Source organism: Orycteropus afer, unplaced genomic scaffold, assembly GCF_000298275.1.
Source record: "Orycteropus afer afer isolate SDZICR_OR568_19922 unplaced genomic scaffold, OryAfe1.0 scaffold00020, whole genome shotgun sequence".
NCBI lineage: Eukaryota > Metazoa > Chordata > Mammalia > Tubulidentata > Orycteropodidae > Orycteropus > Orycteropus afer.
The window spans coordinates 227,153-248,858 of record NW_006921607.1 but is presented as its reverse complement, the minus strand read 5'-3'; the positions used below and the strand labels follow the sequence as shown (position 1 = coordinate 248,858).

General features: G+C 47.4%; 1 protein-coding gene across 1 annotated transcript in view; it reads right to left on the bottom strand.

The window, feature by feature from the left end:
- Window positions 1-14,347: 14,347 nt before the first annotated feature.
- The window catches only part of ADRA1D (adrenoceptor alpha 1D), a 32,761-nt gene continuing 25,402 nt past the window's right edge, over window positions 14,348-21,706 (bottom strand). Inside the window, exon 3 of the mRNA XM_007934674.1 lies at window positions 14,348-14,949. Coding sequence (XP_007932865.1) covers window positions 14,348-14,949 — 602 coding nt within the window. The remainder of the gene's footprint in view (window positions 14,950-21,706) is intronic.

The following is a 21,706-nucleotide window of genomic DNA, read 5'->3' as shown; positions in this document are numbered from 1 at the left end:
TGGTATATATAAAACTCTGAAACATTTCCCACCAAGAATTGTGTATCCAGCAAAACTGTCCCTCAAATATAATGGTGAAATTAGGACATTTCCAGATAAGCAGAAATTAAGGGAATTTGTTATAATCAGACCAACCTTACAAGAGAAGCTCAAAGGAGCCCTTTGGACAGAGAAGCAACAATAGCCAACAAGAACTGACCATTAGCACACATGAGAACATAACCCAGAAACCAATCCAACTATGGAAGTATCCAAAGTAAATAAGTCTACAAGATTGTAAACAGGGAACCAGAGACATCAATTGACAATGAGGACAACTACAAACCAAAAAGAGGGAAAAAACGATGTCATTACAAAATTTCTAGATGGTAGGGAAGTCAAGACAACTACTGATGCCTCACAATCACTGGCCATCAGTCCATTCTAAACTTGGGAAGAAAACTATAAATCACAGGGTAACCTCAAAGAAAAATCATAAACCTTCACATCAAAATAAAAGAGGACTAGCACAAATATTTAGCAAATACTAAAACAATAGCAACGAAGGAAGTGATAGCACGATTCATAAACAAAATGAGCTCAGCACAGAAAATTATATGGAACAAAGAAATCAACACCACAAAAAAGCACATAACAAAAATGACAGCAACAAATTCATATTTGTTGATAATTACATATCTGGCCAGGGACTTATCTCTAAGATTGATAGAAAATTCCTACGCCCCAACACCAAAGGAATTAACAATCCAATTGAAAAATGGGCAGAAGACATTAATAGACACTTCACTAAGGAGGATATGCAGGTGGCCAGCTAATACATGAAGAGTTGCTCACAATCATTGGCCATCGGAGAGATGCAAATGAAAACAATGATGAGATACCATCTCACCCCAGCACTGATGGCAATGAGACAGAAAATAACAAATGCTGGCAGGGATGTGGAGAGATTGGGATTCTCTTACACTGCTGATGGGACTGTGAAGTGATACAACCACTGTGGAAAGGAATATGGCAATTCCTTAGAAAGCTGGAATTGGAGATACCATTTGACCCACAAATCTCATTACTAGCTATATATCCTAGAGAGGTAAGAGCCAGGACAGAAACAGATACATGCACACTCATGTTCATCACAGCACTATTTACAATAGCAAAAAGATGGAAACAACCTATGTGCCCATCAGTGGAAGAGTGGATGACCAAACTATGGTACATACACATAATGGAGGGCTATGCAGCACTAAAGAATAATGTAGAGTCTGTAAAACACCGCATAATATGGATGGACTTGGAGGTCATTAGGCTGAGTGAAATAAGTCAATCACAGAAGGACAAATATAGTATTAGTTCGTTGTTGTGGAGGGTCAAGGAAAGGTTTATATATGGAGGGAAACTTTGTAGGTTGCCAGCGGTGGGAGGTGTGGGGAGGGAATGCTGAAAAAAATTATCCATTGACCCATGTCACTTTAGTTTTGTGTATTTCACTGTACATAAATTATATTTCAATAAAATGCATTTTAAAGAAAGAAAGAAAGCGAGAAGATCTACAGCCTCAGAAACCCTAATAGGGGTCACTATGCGTTGGAATTGACTCAATGGCAGTGAATTTGGTTTTGAGTTTAACCCAAGCCACGGAATTTTCAAGAGCCTCATACGCATGTGAAAGCTGGACAATGAATAGGGATGACTGAAGAAGAGTTGATGTTTTGAGTTCTGGTGTTGGAGAATACTGAAAATACCATGGACTGCCAGAATGAACAATCTGTCCTGGAAGAAGTGCAGCTGGGATACTCCTTGGAAGTGAGAATGGCTAGACTTTGTCTCACCTACTTCGGTTATATTGTCAGAAGGGACCATTCCATGGAGAAGGGTAAAGTGGAGGGTCAGCAAAAAAGGGGAAGGCCCTCAATGAGATGGAGTGACACAGTGGCTGCAACAATGGGCTCAGGCATAGCAAGGATTGTGGGGCTGGCACGGGACCACAGTATTTCTGTAGTACATAGGGTCACTATGAGTTGGAGCTGACTTGACAGTACCTAACAACAATAATAAAGGGAGAATCTGTTTCCTTGCCTTTTCTAGTGTCGAGAGGCTGCCTGCATTTCTGGACTCCTGGCACCTTCCTGTAGCCACAAGCCAGCTGCACAGCATCTTCAAATCTCTCTCTGACTCTGACCCATCTGCCTCCCTCTTTCATTTTAAGAGGAATGTTGTGATTATATTGGGCTCACCTTGATAATCCAGGGTAATCTCCCTATCTTAAAGTCCTTAATTGCTTCTGCAAAATCCTTCTTGCCATGTCAGGTAATATGTTCACAGGTTCCAAGGAGTAAGACACAGACAACTTTGTGCAGTCATTACTCTCTCTGTCACATTTCTTTTAAAGTTCAAGGTATAATGGCTTTCAGCTTCCACCTTCCACATGGCAGAAAGTGCAGTATTTCTCCTTGGTCCTCCTTCAGGGATGTTGACACTAGGTCATTAACCATTTTCCTTTTTTCTCTGGTACATGCAGACCCAAGGAAATGTAGATGAATCTCCTAGTGAGCCTCACAATGACTGATGGCTGGGAAGGCCTGTCACAGTCATTTCCACTAAAACATCTTTGGAGACACCATGGGTACCAGGGCACCCAGCACCAGACCCTGGTAACCAAGACTCAGCAAGCAGAGGTCCCTGGACATCCCTGGGGCTGCTGCCAGGACCCGTCCATTCCCTACCATGTTAAACAGACTTCCCAAGTCTACTCATTCTCCACTCCCATCGCTTGTTGGTCCTGGTCAAATAGGTGAGGAAAAAGCAATGCAACTGGAATCAAGATCTCTCTCTTCTTCTTTTTCAGTGAATCACCTTGTTTTCTTTTTTGTTTCCATTTTGCACAAGATAATTTGTACCAACCCTTTCTAAATCTCAGTGAAACGTCTGCTTTTTTGTCTACAGCCTTGTTATCCGAGATAGAGTCCCCAGACCAACAGCATCAGTATCTTCTGGGATCTCATTAGAAATGCAGAAATTCAGGCTCTACCTCCCAGAATCAGAATCTGCATTTTAACAAGATCCCCAGGTGACTTGTGCATTCATTAGAATTCAGCCTGCTAACCACCTCACCAGTGGACTCGCTGTGCTTCACTGCTTTAGGACAGCAGGGGTTAATCACCTGCTCACACCTTCATTGTCATTCACTTCCAGAACCTTCAGCTCTCTCCTCCTTCTAGTGAGTTTACCATTGTCTAAACCCTGATGGTGCAATGGTTTAGAGCTCGGTTGCTTAACCATAATGTCCTCGTTTGAACCTACCAGCCTGCCTGTGGGAGAAGAGACCTGGTGATTTACTCTCATAAAGATTGTTGTTAGAATGAAACGTGCCATCCTCCAATAGAAGGTTTATTTGAGCCCGTTCTTGAGGGTCTTCTTTTTTGCTCACCTTCTTCTTTACCAAGCATCATGTCCTTCTTCAGGCATTGGTCTCTCTGGATAACCTAGGAAATGCTATGGGGCAGTTCTACTCTGTCAAATGAATCGGAAGTTTTGTGCAGGTGTTAGATCTCACCAGCAGCCATGTTGAGTATTCCAGGGCTGGGAGGGCCTCCTATTTTTTTTGTGGTCCCTGGACCAGCAGCGTATCCTGCACCTGGGCGCTTGTTGGAAATGCAGAATCTCAGGCCCCACCCCAGACCTGCTGTGTCAGAGTCTGCATTTTTAACAAGCTCCCAGGTGATTTGATTGCACAGGAAAGTCTGAAAAGTACTGTCTACACCACTGGTTTGTAGCCCTGGCCGTACATCAGGATCAGCTGGGAGAGATTAAATAAACAACCCAACATTCAGCTCTTACCCTAGCACTGTGGTTCCCAACCTTGGCCACATATTGGAGTTACCTGGAGGAGCTTTAAAAGGCTCTGATGCCAGCCCACCCCAGAGCTTCTGTGTTAATTGGTCTCACCACCACCCCCCGCCCCCATATCCTTAACTGTTGGCAGCAGCTCCTGCTTCTGTATCCCATCAGGAGATTCCTCAGGGCTTCACGTACAATAATGGCTTTCGTTCCAGGAGTCAGGAAGCCAATGAGGCAAACTTGAATGTTGCTAGGATATCTACTCCGGGAGGCATTGTGCAGGCATTGCCTTTACTTGGGAGATGGGAAATGGCTCTGGAGGGGTCTAGGGCTGCCACTAGACAGACCTGCATCAGAGCTCCATGAACTTTCTGCCCACATAGCTTCCTCTCTGATCAGCAATCTCTGGAAGTTTTTTTTTTTTTTTTTTTCTTCTCTCTCTCTTCCCAGTGAACAGCCACATAGGTAAATGACCTCAGGTCCCTTTGTGGAAGGAGGATGCTTACAGAACAAAGCTTGCAGGGTGGTGTTGTTAGTTGCCAGACTCATCGTGACCTCATGTGCAACAGAATGAAATGTTATCTGATCTTGCAACATCTTCATGATCCTTGGGATGCTCAGATCCATTATTGTGGCCACCATGTGCTTTAAGTAACTTCTAACCTCGGGGACTCATCTTTCAACATTATATTGGGCAGTAACCCACTGTGATACATAGGGTTTTCATTGGTTAACTTTCAGAAGTAGGTTACCAGGCTTTTCTTCCCAGTCTGTCTTAGTCTGGAAGCTCTGTTGCAACTTGCCTACCCTGGGTGACCCTGCTGATATTTGAAATCCTGATGGCATAGCTTCTAGCATCGTAACAACATGCAAGCCACAACAGTCTGACAAACTGGCAGATGGGTGGTGATGTGGTGCTATAGCAAGGTCTTCCTTCAAGTGTGCCCAGCCTCCCCTTCATTCAAGGAGTTCCGGAACACTGACCTCACCTCAATCAATGCATTCCACAGGTTATGCCACATTCCAGGAATACCTTCTTGGACAACCTTTTACCATTTTATGTCCTCAGACAGTTATTTTATTACAATAAATTCTCTACAGTCAAATTTCCACACCACCACAATTCTATAAACCATCTTAGCAATGTCTGAACAATAAGGGGCTTATCTTCTGAATCATCAGAGAGAGATTTGGTTAGGTTCCTTTCTTACGACTTCTAAGTGTCTCTTAATCTACAACAGTCCTCCCTCCTTTTTCCTTCAAGTGTTTATACTCTGTGGATCATAACAAATTATGGAAATTATTGCAAAGAATGGGACTTCCAGAACAACTAATTGTGCTCATGAGGTACCTGTACATAGACCAAGAGACAGTTGTTCAAACAGGACAAGGGGATACTACATGGTTTAAAATCAAGAAAGGTATGTGTCAGGGTTGTATCTTTTGACTGTACTTATTCAATCTGCATGCTAAGCAATTAATACTAGAAGCTGGACTATATGAAGAAGAACACAACATCAAGATTGGAGATAGACTCATTAACAACCTGCAATATGCAGATGACAGACACAACCTTCCTTGCTGAAAGTGATGAAGATTTGAAGCACTTACTGATAAAGATCAAAGACTACAGCCTTCAATAGGGATTACGTCTCAACAGAGAGAAAATAAAAAATCCTTACAACTGGACCAATAAGCAACATGATAAATGGAGAAAAGATTGAAGTTATCAAGGATTTCATTCACTTGGACCCATAGTCAACACCTTTGGAAGCAGTAGTCAAGAAATCAGATGACATGTTGCACTTGGCAAATCTGCTGCAAAAGACTTCTTTAAAGTGTTAAAGAGCAAAGATATCACTTTGAAGACTAAGGTGCAGCTGACTCAAGCCATGGTATTTTCAATAGCCTCAAATGCATGTGAAAGCTGGAAATGAATAAAGAAAACTGTAGAAGAATTGATGCGCTTGAATTGTGGTGGTGGTAAAGAATATTGAATGTGCCATGGACTGCCAGGAGAGCAAACAAATCTGTCTTGGAGGAAGTGCAGCTGGAATGCTCCTTAGAAGTGAGAATGGCCAGACTCCATCTCTTGTACCTTGGTCATGTTGTCAGAAGGGACCAAACCCTGGAGAAGGATATCATGCTTGGTAAAGAAGAGGGTCAGTGAAAAAGCGGAAGACCCTTAACGAGATGGAGTGACACAGTGGCGGTGACAATGAGCTCAATCATGGCAGCAGTTGTGAGCATGGCTCAGGACCAGGCAGTGTTTCATTCTTTCGTGCTATGAGTCAGAACCAACTTGATGGCACCTAACAACACCACCATAGCACACAGGCTGGGGAAAAGAGCCCTGGTGGTGGTTAAGCTCTCAGCTGCTAACCCCTCTGCAGGAGAAAGATGTGCAGTCTGCGTCCATAAAGATTATAGCCTTGGAAACCCTATGGGGCAGTTCTACTGTGTCCTATATGGTTGCTATGAGTCAGAATCGACTCAATGGCAATGGGTTGGCATATAGAGAACTACTCAAAATATAATTGTATGATCCATGAATTATCAGAGTGAATAGTTTTGTGCTGCCAACCAGATAAAGAAATAAAACATTACTGGCACTGCCAAAGTCCCTTTCGTGACCCTTCCCAAACATGAGTTCTTCTTGCTTCCCTAAAGAACTTCTCTTCTAACACAATCATTTTGAATTGTTTGCCTGACTTGAACTTGACATAGTTGGAATCACACAGACAAATGTATTCTTTTGAGCTTAGCTCCTTTTGTTAAGGATTATATTTGTGAGATTCATTCATGTTGTGTATGGTTATTGTTTGTTCAATTTTCATACAGACCACACTTCCTTACCTAATTAATGTTTTCTCGATGGATACTGGGGGTGTTTGTAAGCTGTGGCTGAAGAGGAGGGTGGGTTCTAGAGCCAAAGCCCCAGTGTGATGGACAGATCAAGGAGAAGCACCTCAGAGAATCAGACATTTGATCCTCAGACCACTGGCTGGTAGCATATCCACCCCCTAGATGTGACCCTGCCTCCCACAGGTATGCCTTTTTGTCTACTTGGAGTAGTTATCCCAGACATTGTGGGGTTGCTCTCCCTGCCTGTGGTCCTACTTTCATTTAGAGACTACTGCTTGCTGAAAGCAGGCCAGCCTTCATCAGTCTAGAGTCCAGATCCCTCAGGAAGCCCCTGGGTTGGTCATTTGTTGCATTCTGGGGGTCTCCTGGAAGGAGGTTAGAGTACAGTATACCAAAAACCCAACTCAACCCATTGCTGTCAAGTCACTTATAGGATTCATGGCCATCCCATGTATTACAGAGTAGAACCACCCACAGGATTTTCTTGGCTTTCTACGAAAGGAGATTGCCAGGACTTCCTTCCATGGCTCCACTGGAAGGGTTCAAATCGGCAAACTGTAGGTCAGTAGTCCAGTGCAAACTGGTTGCCGTGAGTCAGAATGGACTTGATGGCGACTTGTAGAACAGGGTAAAGGGCTAACTCTTTCAGAGAAGCCAGCTTCCTTGTGATAGACTGGAGGATGATTTGGCAAATACTCAATGACTTTCCTCTTCTCCTTGAGCAGAGTATATTCTCCTGCTCTATTTGCTTTGGGCATGGCTATATGGTTTCCTTTGGTTGAGAAATGTGAACAGACATAGTGTGATGTGAGCAGAAGCTTTAAACATGTTTGCACAGTTGGGTTTGGCCTCTTGTGCACTTGCCATTTGTCATGAGAAGGACATGTCCCAGATAGCTGATAGTTCAAGGAGAAGATGAAGGAGAAGGAATAGATCTGAGCCCATAAGAGTCTGAAAAAAACCTAGGACCTGCAGACAGATGCAGATGCAAGAAAAATAAATGCTTATTGCTGAAACCAGTGAAGTTAGGGGTGATTTGTTTTGCAGCATTGTTGTGGCAACACCTGACTGCTACACCTCCTTTTGGGGAAGTCGCCCAGCTGAAAGGCACCCCTATGGATATTGCTGGGTGTTGATGATAGTGTGGGCAATGGGTCTACAGTCTGGGACACCACCCAGGGTACAAGGGTGGCTCAATCCCAGCAAAGGGACCACCTGGTAGGGGTAGGCCAAGGAGTCTGGACTCCTGGAGGATGCATTTCATGTCCTGACCCTGGCCCAACAAGCTAGAGGAGATCCAGTAGGCATTCTCTGAATTCTGTTCTGCTCGGCTAAGGGAAGATCTACCCCACTGCCACTGTCCAGTTCTGGATCACATCTGATCTTCTACTGCCACTGTCCAGTTCTCAGCCAATGAGAAAGAACTTCATTCTGAACTTTGTTCAGAGCTGCTTGCCACTCTTCTTCCATTGATCTAGCAGCTGAGCAATTACAACGTCCTACTCGGCTCTTGTGGAGTCCCTGGGTGGTGCTAAGGGTGAAGTTCTCAGCAACTAACTGAAAGGTTGGTGGTTTGAGTCCACTCACAGGTGCCTTGGAAGGAAGACCTGGTTATCTACTTCTGAAAGGTCACAGGCACTGAAAATCCCATTGAGTGCAGTTCTATTCTGAAACACATGGGGTCATCATGAGTCAGAATCCAATTGATGGCAACTGGTTTGGTGTTTTTGTTTGTTTTGTTTGACATTCTATTATCAAGTCTCTTCTGATCCCAGCACTTCCTGTCCCCTTTCCCTGATATATTTCTTTTGCTTATCACAATCTAACTACTGTATATATTTTGTTTATGTTGTTTCTTACCTATTACTTTTACCTCTCTTAGAATGACAACTCCATGGAATAGATATATTCTTTTCTCTTTTGTGCACTGATGTATCCCCACCTACTGTGCATAAAGTGGGTGCTCAGGAAAATATTGTCAAATGTATGCATTATTCAATGCCCATCACTGGCCATTTCTTGTTAATGAAGCACACTGGCTAGTTGAAAGGTGTCATAGGGAACCTAGGCCTTACCTGGGCAGGTGCAGTTCACAGCTTGGGTTGTGGGCACCAACTGCCTAATATGCAGGGAGCTCAGGCATTTGGCACTTGTCCACCAGGGTGATCCTATGATGCCTTCCAAGAGCTTGAGAATAAAGGTTCTCAAGACTGTCTTCTAAGGGTTCTACTCTGAAATGATCCATAACAGATGAGGTCAGAGACAAGCAAAGTCAACTTAAAGGCTCAGAGCAGGACAAAAGGCTGGGACTGAAGCATGAGCCAGTTAGATGGGAGGATGGGGAGGGATACTTCATAGAAATAGGTAGGATGCACAGGGAGGAGGATGGAGCTCTGGCCCAGGGACTATGCCCCATGCCTGGTGCCACCAAATAAACAATCCCTCCCATTAAACTCCCAGCTCTGCCTCCAAGCTTACTAAGTGGCGCTCAGACTACAATCTGGCTTCCCACCAAGCTCAATTATTGTCATGAGAATATTGGCTTTGGTGATGGTTAAGTTATACTTCCAACTGTAAATGATCACATTGACCTTGGGTTTATGACCTTTACTCCCTAGTGAGTAACGGAACACGGATCAATCCCGTTTTCTAGACCTGTAACGCTGAGGACCAGCACCTTGGCTGGGGGCAAGTTCACTGAGTGAGTAATAACTCATTAAGCATCTTAGAGGAGCCCTAGTGGTGCAGTGGTTAAGCACTTGGCTGCTAACCGAAAAGTGGCAGTTCAAGCCACCAGCCACTCTGTGGGAGAAAGATGTGGCAGTATGCTTTCATGAAAATTACAGTTTTGGAAACACTCTGGAGGTGGAGGGTGTCCTATAGGATTGCTATGAGTCAGAATGGCAATGGGTTGGGTGGTACAATGATTGAGTCCTTGGCTGCTAACCAAAAAGTTTGGCACTTTGAACCTACCAGATGCTCCGTGGGAGAAAAGACCTAGTGACCTGCTTCTGTGAAGATCTCAGCCTCAGAAACTGTATGGGGCAGTTCTATTGTTTTCTATATGGTCACTATAAGTTGGAACTGACTTGATAGGACACAACAATGTAAAAAATGTAATTCATGGCTGTACAAAGTCAGGTGGGGGGGGTGAATTTGGCCCACAGGATTTGCAGATCTTTGCTCTAAACCAATTACACTATCCCATTTCCTGCTTTTCCACCTTCGCATCTTGGAGTGGTCATGAGACCCAATTCTGGCCAATGCAACCTAAAAGGACAAAGTGCTGAGGGGAGAGGTGATTCTGGGCAAGCTTTTGCTATTTTGATAATAGGGGACAGATGCTACAGCCTAGCCCCTTCTCCTTCTATCTGCTTTGAACAAGAACATGAATTAGGGAGCCATCTTGTAATGATGATGCCACAAAAAGAACAAAAGCCAAGACATCAGAAATTATGAAGCAAAGAAAGAATTCAATGCCAGCAACCACCTACCTTGTAACTAGTTAAGTGGGACAAATACTGCCCCATTTTATTTAAGTAGTTTCCTTACTGCAGCTGTGTTCTTAACTGATTGAATGTGCTAGAGTCGGAAATGATTATCCACCCTGCCCATCCCCCATCTAGGAGAACTGCTCCACCCACCGATGATGCTGGTGCCCAGACAGCTGTATTTTGTGCCACATGACTCTATTCCTTCCCATCTGCTTGCCCCAGCTGTTCAAACCTGACCCAAAGTTAGCCAATCCATAGGCTGCCCAGTGACCCATGACTTCTGTGGCTTGGCTCACAAAGATGAGCTGGCCCAATCAGATTTCCTTTCTCAGAATGGGAGTGGAGACTTCCCTCTGGTTGCTGGCAGGACAGAAAGAGGTGGACCCAAACAGTGTGACGGAGTTGCATGAATGGTGGGACTGTGTACCAATGTCACACTGAGGTTTCTGGAGCTGCTCCAATGCATCCTTCCCTCCAGTTCAGACTGTGGTGGCCCCAGTTCTTGGATTTCTCCTTGATTCCAAGTGGGTCCTGAAATTTCTGCTGAGTTCCTCTCAGACCAAAGTAATTTTAGAATGTAGGCCAGTGTCATGGACAGCATTCCTTGAAGGTTGGAGTAGGGGAGGGAAGAATCACTAGCCCATACCTGCAAGTGAGCTGTGCTAAGCCCCCTTCCCAGAAGCCCACCCTGATGCTACCTGCTCCAGTGAGGGCTGGTCAGTGGGGCTCCCCAGGGACCCCCTTCTGGGCAGAGGCTGCAGGACTGGCTTAGCCTTTAAAAGCATCTGGTTTTGTGCTTTGGTGGAGCCACAAGAAGGGGAAGAAAGGAAATTCTTTCCAAGTGGATGGTGAACATATAACCCCCTGGGGGGTGTAACTGGATGGGAATAGAAACAGGGTCAGGAGTGCTCTGAGGAGTCAGGCTCTGACAGGTCACTGAGGGGAGGGTGGAGGGGGTGAAGCAGGACTGGTCAGTGCCTGGAGCAGCAGGAAGAATAAGGGCACCGGCTTGTGGTGACGATGGGGGGGCCTATGGGATGGTGGGGCTCTGGTTGGGAGCGTGGGGCAGCACTGCTGCAGAAATACAGGGCTGCAGTGATTCTCTCATTGTGAGAGACAGAGCCTCTGGACCCTTGAGGACTGGCACCACCAGCTGGGGTGAGGTTCTCACAAAGTCAGTGGTGTCAGGCTAGCCACTGGGGGCTTGTGTCCCTGGGGAAGGGTCAGGGGTCCAGCCTCACAGATTCAGGATTTGATGAACACCTGTGCAGCTCTAGGGATAGAGTGCCCCACTTCCATCTGGGTGACACAGATGTGCCCAGTGGATTCTACACAGGACGACTTGTATGTGAGCTACAGAGAGGCCCAGGGGTTCATTCTGTGTAGGGGAGTATGTGAGGGAGGTCTTGGAAGAGTGGTGAATTCTCTAGAAGACGGAGTGTGGGACATGACCCAGACATGGGCTGAGATCCCTCAGCCCATGAAGTCTCAGCACCGGTGGCCTCATCATGCTGGTATGGAGGGATACAGCTCTGGGGGAGGCCAGCTGGGCTCTGGGATTGTACTTGGGGTCATCCAGGGGAGGGTGGACACACACTCCGGAGCTAGAGACTAACCCTTGGGAGTCATTCATGTACAAGTGATCACTGAGATGGTTTGGGGTGGATGAGAAGTTGCGGAGTTGAGATGAGGAGGAATAAAACCCTGGGAATATTTAAGGGCACAGAGAGCAAGGTGCAGTGGAGGCTGGGAGAGAGTGTGTTGGGCAAATCAGAAGCAACCTGAGGATGATGGCTCAAGCAGGGAGAGGAACATTTCAGGAAGCAGATGGTGGCCACCTGCAGCAGAGATGGAGGGGAGGAGCTCGGGGAAATGGAAGGTCCCAGGTGAACTGCAAAAGTGGCTTTGGGGGCTGCTGGGGACTGAGGTGGGAAGTAAGGCAAGGTAGGTGGCAAGAGTCCAGCTCAGGAGAGAAGGCAGACTGGAGCCAGGGTCTGGAGGGAAGCAAGAATAGGGATTTCTAAGGGTAGCGGGGTGGCAGTGGACTTGGGCAAATGCTAATTTCCTGGAGGCTTCCTTTTGCCCCTGCTCCATCCCACAGGATATTCCATTCCCTCTCACAGACTCCCTCAAGTAAGGCCCACCCCCTTGAATTTCAACCCCCATTTTCATAGGTATTCAGTCTTCTCTACTCCTCCAATCACCTTGACACATCAGAGGGGCTGGCTGGGGACAATGGCCACATTTTTGATGAGATCATGTACTTTAATCCTATGTGTGGGCTGGGCTGTAGGCTGGGTTTTGAGGTACCTGGCAGACCTGGGAAATGGTGTTGTGAATGCACTTCTTGCAGGTGTTCCCAGAATCACTTTCAAAAAGCACCCTCCTCCAAGGGGGCTGTTGGTGTTTCCTCCTTTCGTCTTGGCCATTGTTTGGCCCTGCTGTATCCTGAGACCAAGGTCAGCAGCACAGTGCTTTACTGATGGTCAGAACAAGGTCCCCGGATACCCCTGCTGTGGACATGGCCTCTCTGGGGACTCTGCAGCGCTGCTCCACCTCCTGCAGGTGCGTATCTGCTGTGGAGAATACAGGAGGAGGGAGCTGTGTGCACAGGACCTGTGTCCAGGAGACAGGCTGAGGCTTGAACATCAGACACTTGCTGATTAGTCATTATTGGAGTGAGTGGTCTGAAATTGTGATGTCCTTTCAAACACACTACCTCCCCCCCCACCCTCAGTACAGGATGGGAACTGTTAGCTCAAAATACTGCTCCACCTTAGTCCCAGTAACTGGCTGTTCCAGTTACAGAATACCCCATACAAGCCCTCCAGGGTATTGTCTAACTGGCTCTCTCTCCAAAGGTCCACTGGCCCACAGTCCTCACTCCCACATTGGTTGGATGTGGTTGATATTATCCAGCCGGAGACAGAACTACCTGTGATCTTCTGGGAATATGCCAAGCACTGGTCAAAGCTAAGACATGTACTTCTTAGGCTGGGGTTGTGTCACTCGCCATGTCTGTCTACTTGGGCTGTGTATCTCCTCATGTAGGTTTCACCTTTAACTGATGGCCACCTTCCTCACTGAGGCTCTCAGAGCATCACAGATGCATCTGGGGAGATTGACATAGTGGACGTTTGTGCATGTGATTACTATCTCGGTCCCAAGACTAGTCATGTGAATTTTAAAAGCCAACAAAATCTCCAAGTCCTTCGGTGATGCTAAAAGTTCCAAAGGGCAACAGTCATTAAGTTTAAATGAAAAAGGCTAACATAGACCCAAACTATCCCACTGCTAGCCTTTAGTACTTGAAGGACTTTAGGGGGGTGGGGGAAGTAGTTTTTTTTTATGGGTTATAGGCTAAAGAGGAACAGTTTGCACAGTTTGGACAAAATAGAAGTACTCTTACCAATAAATATGTCTCAAAAGGACAAATAAAGCTCTCCTGACTTGGTGTTCCAGATCCCAGCAAGAAGTGATGGGCACAGGCACAATGAGCTATGTACAGAGTGTAAACAGTAAGGCCCTTGAGTCGAAGTAATGAGGGCCGGGCCAGGTGATGGGGTGTGCATGGAGGGACCTGGGTTAAAGGGAGAGGGCCCAGGATTAAACACGGCAGGCTTGTATGATGGCCATCTAATCTACCACCAAAGCTTACGGGTGGTTGGGGCAGGTCCACTGGGTTCCTCCAGCTGGCAGTAAGAGGGACTGAATGTATCCAGTGAGGAGGCTGGCCCCACCTGTTCCCTCTCCCTAGGGGAGGCACTGGAGACAGCCAGCAGAAAGGGCCTCTGTGCCCCTTCCTCTCGGAGAGGTAGGCCTGCCTGGGCCATACTTGGGACCGTTTACTCAAGGTCCAGGGCATAGTGGATGGGGCAGTGCTTCTCAAACAGGGGATTAGAGTAAATGGTCCCATGGGGCCCACAGCCCCTCCAGGTCCCGTCCCTCTACAAGTGAGGCTATGTTCAGGAGTGTGGGTGGGGTCGGGTGGGGGGCATGACTCTCCACCATAAGAGTCCCAGCCCAAGCCCCGCCCTCCTCAGTTCTCAGGGATGGCAAAGAGCTGCTACCCTATCCAGTTTCCGGGTCCCTGGAACTGTGTCATGCTTCTTTACCCGGTCCACAGCACACTCTCCCGTCTTGTTCAGACGTCCTTAAATATCAGTCTCCCGGAGGTTGCTGTAGTCAGCCAAGCCATAGGCCTGGCAGGTGGCGCCTTCAGACACATCGTGGGGGACACTAAGGCACACAGCCTCCACCTCCGCGCGCAAGGTGCACGCGGCCTCTGCGCGCTGCGCGCCCCCGCCGCGGATCTTGTGCGACAGGCTGGAGACCTTGGCACGCAATTGGGTGGTAGGTCTCCGAAACGGTCCGAACAACCTCCACTCACGGAAGGAGCAAGGAGACTTACGCCCAACCGCGGTTGGAGGCTGCGCCTCAGACGTGCCTGGGGAGCAGGGGGCCGGGGGCGCAGTGAGGGCCAGCGGGGCCCCGGGGGGCGCGTCGCCTGGGCCAGGGTCCCAGTCGGAGCGCGGGCCGCCGGTCGATGCTCGCCAGTGGTGGTCGTAGACGCGCCAGAGGGGGCGCCGCCGCCGGCGACGACGGCATTGGCAGCGTAGGAGGCGGAGGAAGGCGCGTTTGAACTCGCGGCTGGAACAGGGGTAGATGAGGGGATTCACGCAGCTGTTGAAGTAGCCTAGCCAGAAGATAACCTTGAAGACGCCCTCCGATGGCTTCAGGTGCGGGAACAGGGAGCCTGGGGGTTCAGAGAGACACGCCAGTTAGGTTCTCCGGGAGGTGGAAGGCCCAGGCAGGCCCTGGGCGCAAGGGGGCGCCCCTCTCCGCCCTGTAGGGGCCTGGGCTGAGACATCAACCAGGAACTCTCAATGGAGTTCCATTGATATAATTCATGGAGTTTATAAACTTGGATGGAAAAAAATGATCATTTTTACTCACCTCAGGGTGAAATCGAGCATTTCCTTCAATGAGTGTAGGCAACAGAATTAGGCAATACATGAAATGGCCATTTTTGTAGATTAAAATTGGTGCAATATTGGCAGTTTCATATGGTTTGGCCTGTTGTTAGCAGTTCGTCAGATATTTCCCCATCCCAGTTGTTGCAGATATTCTGAAATATTGTGTCTGCACTTCACTATTTGGAACTGTCAGTCATTAGAACCCACTAAGACTTCTGGTGGCATAGTGGGCAAGGCATCTGGCTGCTAACCAGGTCGGTGGTTCAAACCCACCAGCAACTCTACGGGAGGAAGATGAGGCAATGTATTCCTGTAAAGATTTATAGCTTTGGAAACCCAACGGGGATTTCTATTTCGGATGATACAAAATGTTTGTCTGGAATGGATGGTGGTGATGATGCATGTAATTAATGTCGCTGAATTGTACACTTAAGAATGGTTAAAATGGCAAACTTTTTGTTACATATATTTTTTATGATAAAATTTTTAAAAATGATGTTTTCAATAAGATCACAGTTTCATATTCAATTCTTTGTATTTTATTTTATGCATTTGTAAGCATGCCTCTGAGATGGCATCACAGGCTTCTATCTAACTAGTCCACAGCACAAAAAGGGATAAGAACCCCTGAATTAAATATAGATCAAGGCTTGCCCTGGGCCAGGCACTGTGCTGGGGTCACATATATGAGGCATTAAACATGGCTGTAAGGAATCCTGGTGACACAATGGTTAAGCGCTTGGCTGTAACTGAAAGGTTGGCAGTTTGAACCCACCAGCTGCTCTGCACAAGAAAGATGTGGCAGTCTGCTCCCATAAAAATTACAGCCTTGGAAACCCTTTGGGGCAGACATACTCTGTCCTATAGGGTCACTACCAGTCAGAATCAACCTGATGGCAATGGGTTTATTTATTTTAAACACATCCTTGCTCCCTCAGAAGCAAAGTGAATGAAGTATCATGGAAACAGGTAGGAGTGACTGTGGTGCTCTGTATGTTCATGTGGAGTGAGGGCTCAGACTCAGTGAATCTTCTGGGGTCTCAAAGGAAGGGTAGGAGTCAGCCAGGATGGGAAGGGGCAGAGGGCATTCCAGGTGGAAAAGGTGAGCAAGAAGGTAACAAGTCTGAGGCCTGAGAGTACTCTACAAAATAAACTCAGAAAACTTCATTTGGGACAGGTGATGAAGGGCCTTCTTACATGCTGAGATGTTCAGCTTTTGTTTTGTTAGGAGCCATGAATATTTTTAGCAGGTAGGAGCTTTGGTAGCATAGTGGCTAAGACACTTGCCTGCTAACCAGAAGGCTGGCGGTTCAAACCCACCAGCCACTCCCCGGAAGGAAGGTTGGGCAATCCTACTTCCGTAGTGATAACTGCCTCGGAAACCCAAGGAGGGGTCGCTATGAGTCGGGGCTGACTCAAAGGCACATAACAACAACAACAACAAGATATTCAATCTAGAATTTAGCTCTCAATCAATACAGTGCCCATGGGCTTTGGAATGCAGGATAGTGGGGCTGTCCCAGTGGGAGCGGTTGGGAAAGGCTCTGGGATGGCTCTGGGTGGACAGAGTACCAGGTGGGTGGCGTGGGAGGCTCTGGGATCTGAACTGTGCCAAAGACCCTCCTGCCCACAAACCTCTCCTGTGGCACTCTCACCACGGACCAGAAGGAGGTCATGTCTCCAAAAGGCACCCAACAAAGTACAAAAGGGATGGCCCCGGAAGTAGAGGCCACATCACTCATCTGAAGCAGGAGCAGGAGCATCCTATCCTGGGCAGAGGGGTGCTACTGGCCTTGACAAATTATGGGACCTGCTCTCTCTTCCCTTTGTCCCAAAAGAAAGAGTCCCCTGCTAAAGGGCAGAGGCACTGAAGCCAGCTAGTTTAAAAACAAAACCAAATCAACTTTTTATCTTTAAAGCTAGTTAAGGTAGAGAGAAAGCCTCTTACCATTCCTGGGGATGGGACGTAGGGGCACCATAAGCAATAAACAAGCCCCAATCAGCCTCTGGTAGCATAGTGCCTAAGGCACTTGACTGCTAACCAGAAGGCTGGCTGTTCAAACGCACCAGCCACTCCTAGGAAGGAAGGTTGTTGGGCAATCTACATCGGTAGTGATACTGCCTCGGCAACCCAAGGAGGGGTCGCTATGAGTCGGGGCCGACTAGACGGCACATAACAACAACACAACAATCAGCCAACCTAGAAACACCCCACTCTGCTTCCTGCTGATCCTCTTGCTTATAGGTATCTTTCAGTCATAAATTCCAAACTAGTCTCAGCCAGACCCAGAAGCATGTGTAGAAAGAACTGTGCCCTCCAACTAAACTCACAACATTAAAACTCATGCCAAGGAACCAAGAGTCACTGGAACTAAGGTACTGGTGCTACACGGACCCACTTCAGAAGCGAAGGTCCGAAGGCTACTTCCGTGCTAAACTATAACCCCGCCTCTATGAATAAGACTACACCGCCCCCAAAACGAATATGTGTAACTTTCTTATTACCCTGAAACCTGTAAAACTCCCTTCGGGGAGGTATTTCTTTTACTAGCTCTTTAACCCACCCTGTCTCCATTTTCACTTGCCAAGTAAAAATACAAAAACCTGCTTAAGAATTTTTTTGCGGTCTCAGACTACTCTCGGTAGACATACGGCAAAGACGCTTTGAGTCCAACCAGAAATCCCTGATCCTTTTCTGTAACAACACCACCCACTCTTCTTCAACCTGGGGCCCTAGCGTATCACTCACTGTATCCCAACCCCGACCCTACCGGGAGAGTTCCGGATGTAAGAGACATCTGGGGAGAAGAGGAGGGTCACCAGGCATCACACAGACCAGGCTTTTCAAGCCTTGGTCGCTCAAATTACTTGACCATCTAAGTCTCCCTTTCCTTTTCTGTGAAACAGAGACAACAGTGTTTCTCTGGAAGGGATTCATACATTTTAAAGCCCAGTAGCTCATAGCAGGCTCTTAATGCGTACTGGTTTCTCATCCTTCTTCCTTCCCTAATCTTGTGGAGAGGAGACTTCAGTCCTGGGAAGGGATCCAGTTCCCAGCCCTGGAGAATGGTCAGAACCAGCAGCTGAAACCCGGGGTGCTTGGGGTGGCTGGGGGATTAGTTGGGGAGTGTCCAGGAGATGGTTTCCCCAGGAGAAGGGCTGGGCAGTTGTTCCTGGAATGTGAGGGCCACCAGGATTGACCTCAGCCTCCAAGAAGGCAGAGTCCCTCAATGGCTGCAAAGTAAGACAGAGTGCTGGAAATAACTTCTGACTCAGGCTACAATTCTTTTATATTTAGACCAGGATGACAAATCAGTGGACTATGTTTTAAGTGGTGAGGCAAAGCCGGCCAAAAGGCATTGTTACTAGTGTGGTTTTAAGTGGAACTGCTGGGCAACATGGCATATGTAGTATGGCCTGGGTCTCCCTGGAAATATGAATATTCTAATGTATGTTCAACCGACTTGTCTGGATGCTGGCTGGGAATTCCTTACACACAAAGGCACTGGTATGCAAACTCAGCCTTCCAGCCTCAGGATTTTCCCACTGTATCCTGTTGAGGTTTTTTGTAATCTTACTTTGGGCTCTCCCAGAAGCAGACCCTGAGACAAGAATTCAAATGCAAGTTGTTACTTTGGGAGGTAAATGAAACACCAGGATGGAGTGGGAAAAAGAGGCAGGGAAGAGAAGGAAGCCCATAAAAAGCATGTTGTCAATGAGCTCTGGCGGTGCAGTGAGTAAGCACTTGGCTGCTAACTGAAAGGTTGGATCTGAACCCACCAATGGCTCTGTGGGAGAAAGATGTGGCAGTCTGCTTCTGTAAAGATTTACAGCCTAGAAAACCCTACGAGGGCAGTTCTACTCTGTCCTATAGGGTTACTCAGTTGGCATCTACTCAATGGTAATAAGTTTTTTTTTCTTTTGAAATAAATCAAGTTAGTCATTACATGACTAGTTATTACCATGGGTAACTGGGGCTTAAACCCACTGGGGAACGAGTGACTGTGACAAACGTATACCTCAGCATCATCCCACCAGTGGGACAAGGGAGGTGGGATATTTATACACCCATCCCACCAGTTATTGGTTGGGCTGCTCCCTTGGGTGCTGATTTTCTGCACTTTCTGCCTGCTACATGGCTGGGCAACGAGGATTTTAGTGGGCAGAAAAAGTCCCTGGGCAAAGAGATGTAGGCAGGCTTTGGGTGGAAGGTGGCCCACGGTGGCACTGGAAGTCTAGCGGAGATGTGCAGGGCACCACAGCACCTGCCACAACTTTGTGACATCTGCTCTCTGCCCACGTATCTTGCATGGAAAACGCAGACCTCTGTGCCTTGTGCTCAAGCCCCTATAGGCAGCTCCCAAGAGGCTTTTCCTCTGTTCCACCGACAGAAGGCAAATCTGAGAGTCACACCCATCTTTCCCAGTGTGCTCCAGTCTACTGCACCCTACCTCCCTGCACCCTACCTCAGTCTTCCTCATTGGCCCACAGCCTCTTTTGAGGTTCTCTGGAGGGTTTAAGGGGGATGTGGGTGGGCCTTTCCTCCTCATTGTATGCCATGTGTGTAAGGATAAGGAAGCTGCCCTGAGCCCCGAGGATGGGCACCTAGCTCATGGGCATTGAGCCTGTATTGCTGCCTCACTGTTGGGGCATCAATGGACAAACTGTTTCTCAGCCACTCCGTCTTCTCCCCCAGCCACTCTGAGTTACACCTATCTTGTGTGTTCAGGGGATAAACTGTTACAGAGTTAGGAATTATAGCTACTCTGTACTGTCTGGCACATACCTTGGCCAGCTCCTGTATCCCAGCTAGAAAGTCTCAACGGGCAGACTGGGGACTCAGGGCCATACCTACACAGCCTCTTTGTCTGCCTTGAGTTGACTCCCTCTCCTACTTCCCACATTATTCACAGCCATCCTTTCAGTTGCTCTTGAAAACAAAGGACTTTGTGGAATGCCCTCCTCAACCTCTGCCGTCTCCATGCAGGCATCTAGCATCTCTCTCCTTTCTTGGGGCTCCAGTTTCTTTTTGCAGTCTCCCTTCTGTCTCCGTGTGCTGCAGTCAAGTGGCCCCATTGTCTTCTCTCTGCCTTCTGCCTCCAGCAGCCTCCCCAGTCTTGCCTCTGGGATTTTGCATATGATCTCCCTGCTTCCTAGAATGTTCTTCCTCCTTTCTCCCCCAGGTAGTACCAGCTACAGTGGCATTTCCTCCTGGAAGCATTCCTTCAAGTATTCCCTCCCAACTTAGCAAAGTTCGTTATACTGTCTCCCCATAGCACACTGCATTCACCTCTAAATCCCAAGAACATTGTAGGATAAGCCCCAGTTACCCATGGTAATAACGAGTCTTATACTAACCAACTTGATTTATTAAAAAACAAAACGAGGGACCAGGTTTGCTAGTCCGATAGAGCCTGGTGGAACCACTGAGACTATGGCCGCTAGCTGCCCTTCAGGTCTGGAATTGAACCCACACCTGTGGTTTCCAGCCAAGCAAAAGACAGGCATATGAGTTGAACATTTACCTCAAGTAGATACACTCCTTGGAGAGAACAATCATGGGAGAAAGAAGGGCTGCTTATGCACAGGGAGACAACTCAGGGGGCAGGAGTGCATGGAGGGATGGACACAGGGAAGAGGTAACTATGGGGAGGAAGTGGGAGGGGAGCTGTTGCACTGTGGTAAACTGTGGTCAATGTCATGAGACAAAGTATATGTGAACCGCTGTATGGAAAGGGAATTTGCTCTGTAAACCTTCACCCAAATCACACACACACACACACACAAAAGAAGTGGGGGAAAAAAATGAAACAAAACAAAAACACTTGTTACCACTGAGTCGATGCTGCTAGCAGCCCTACAGGACAGCGTAGAACTGCGCCATAGGCTTTCCTATATTGGTTTCTTGCCTATCTCATCTTGATATGCTAAACTCCCTATACCACATTTGGAACATAGTAAGTGCTCAATAAATTCTTAATGCCTTTCTTTCACCCTGATTCTCATCCATCATCAACTACTGGCTCCGGAATCCACCCTTCACCTTTCTCCTCACTGTGGTCCAGGCTACTATGATTGTCTATCTGCAATGTCCTTCTTGGTGGTCTCTTTGTTTCTGCACTTATGTCATGTAGCCTGGTCTATATACAGCTGCTGGGAGGGAATCTTCTAAAATATACGTCTGAGTATTTCCTTTCCTTGCTACAGCTCATCGGCAACTGCTGACTGCAACTTCCTGTCTTCCAGAGCCTATCTTCTCTCTTCCTTACCTGCCTTTAGCCTTTTGCTAGCCCTTGGATTTCTCCTATCAAGTTCCTTCTATGTTTGCTTCCTTCTTCGAGGCCAGCTGAGACCCCTTACTCACTGACACCTCAACCATTCTCTTCTCAACTTCTCACATGCACGGTCTCCTGGATGGAGGTTGTCCTCATCTGGCTAGATCCTAACCCTGGTGCCATTTGGGGTCTCTGACCCCAGCTCTCTGTTCCATGTTTCCAGAGATCTCATTACCCGCTTGTCTGTCAGTTTGTTGTACTG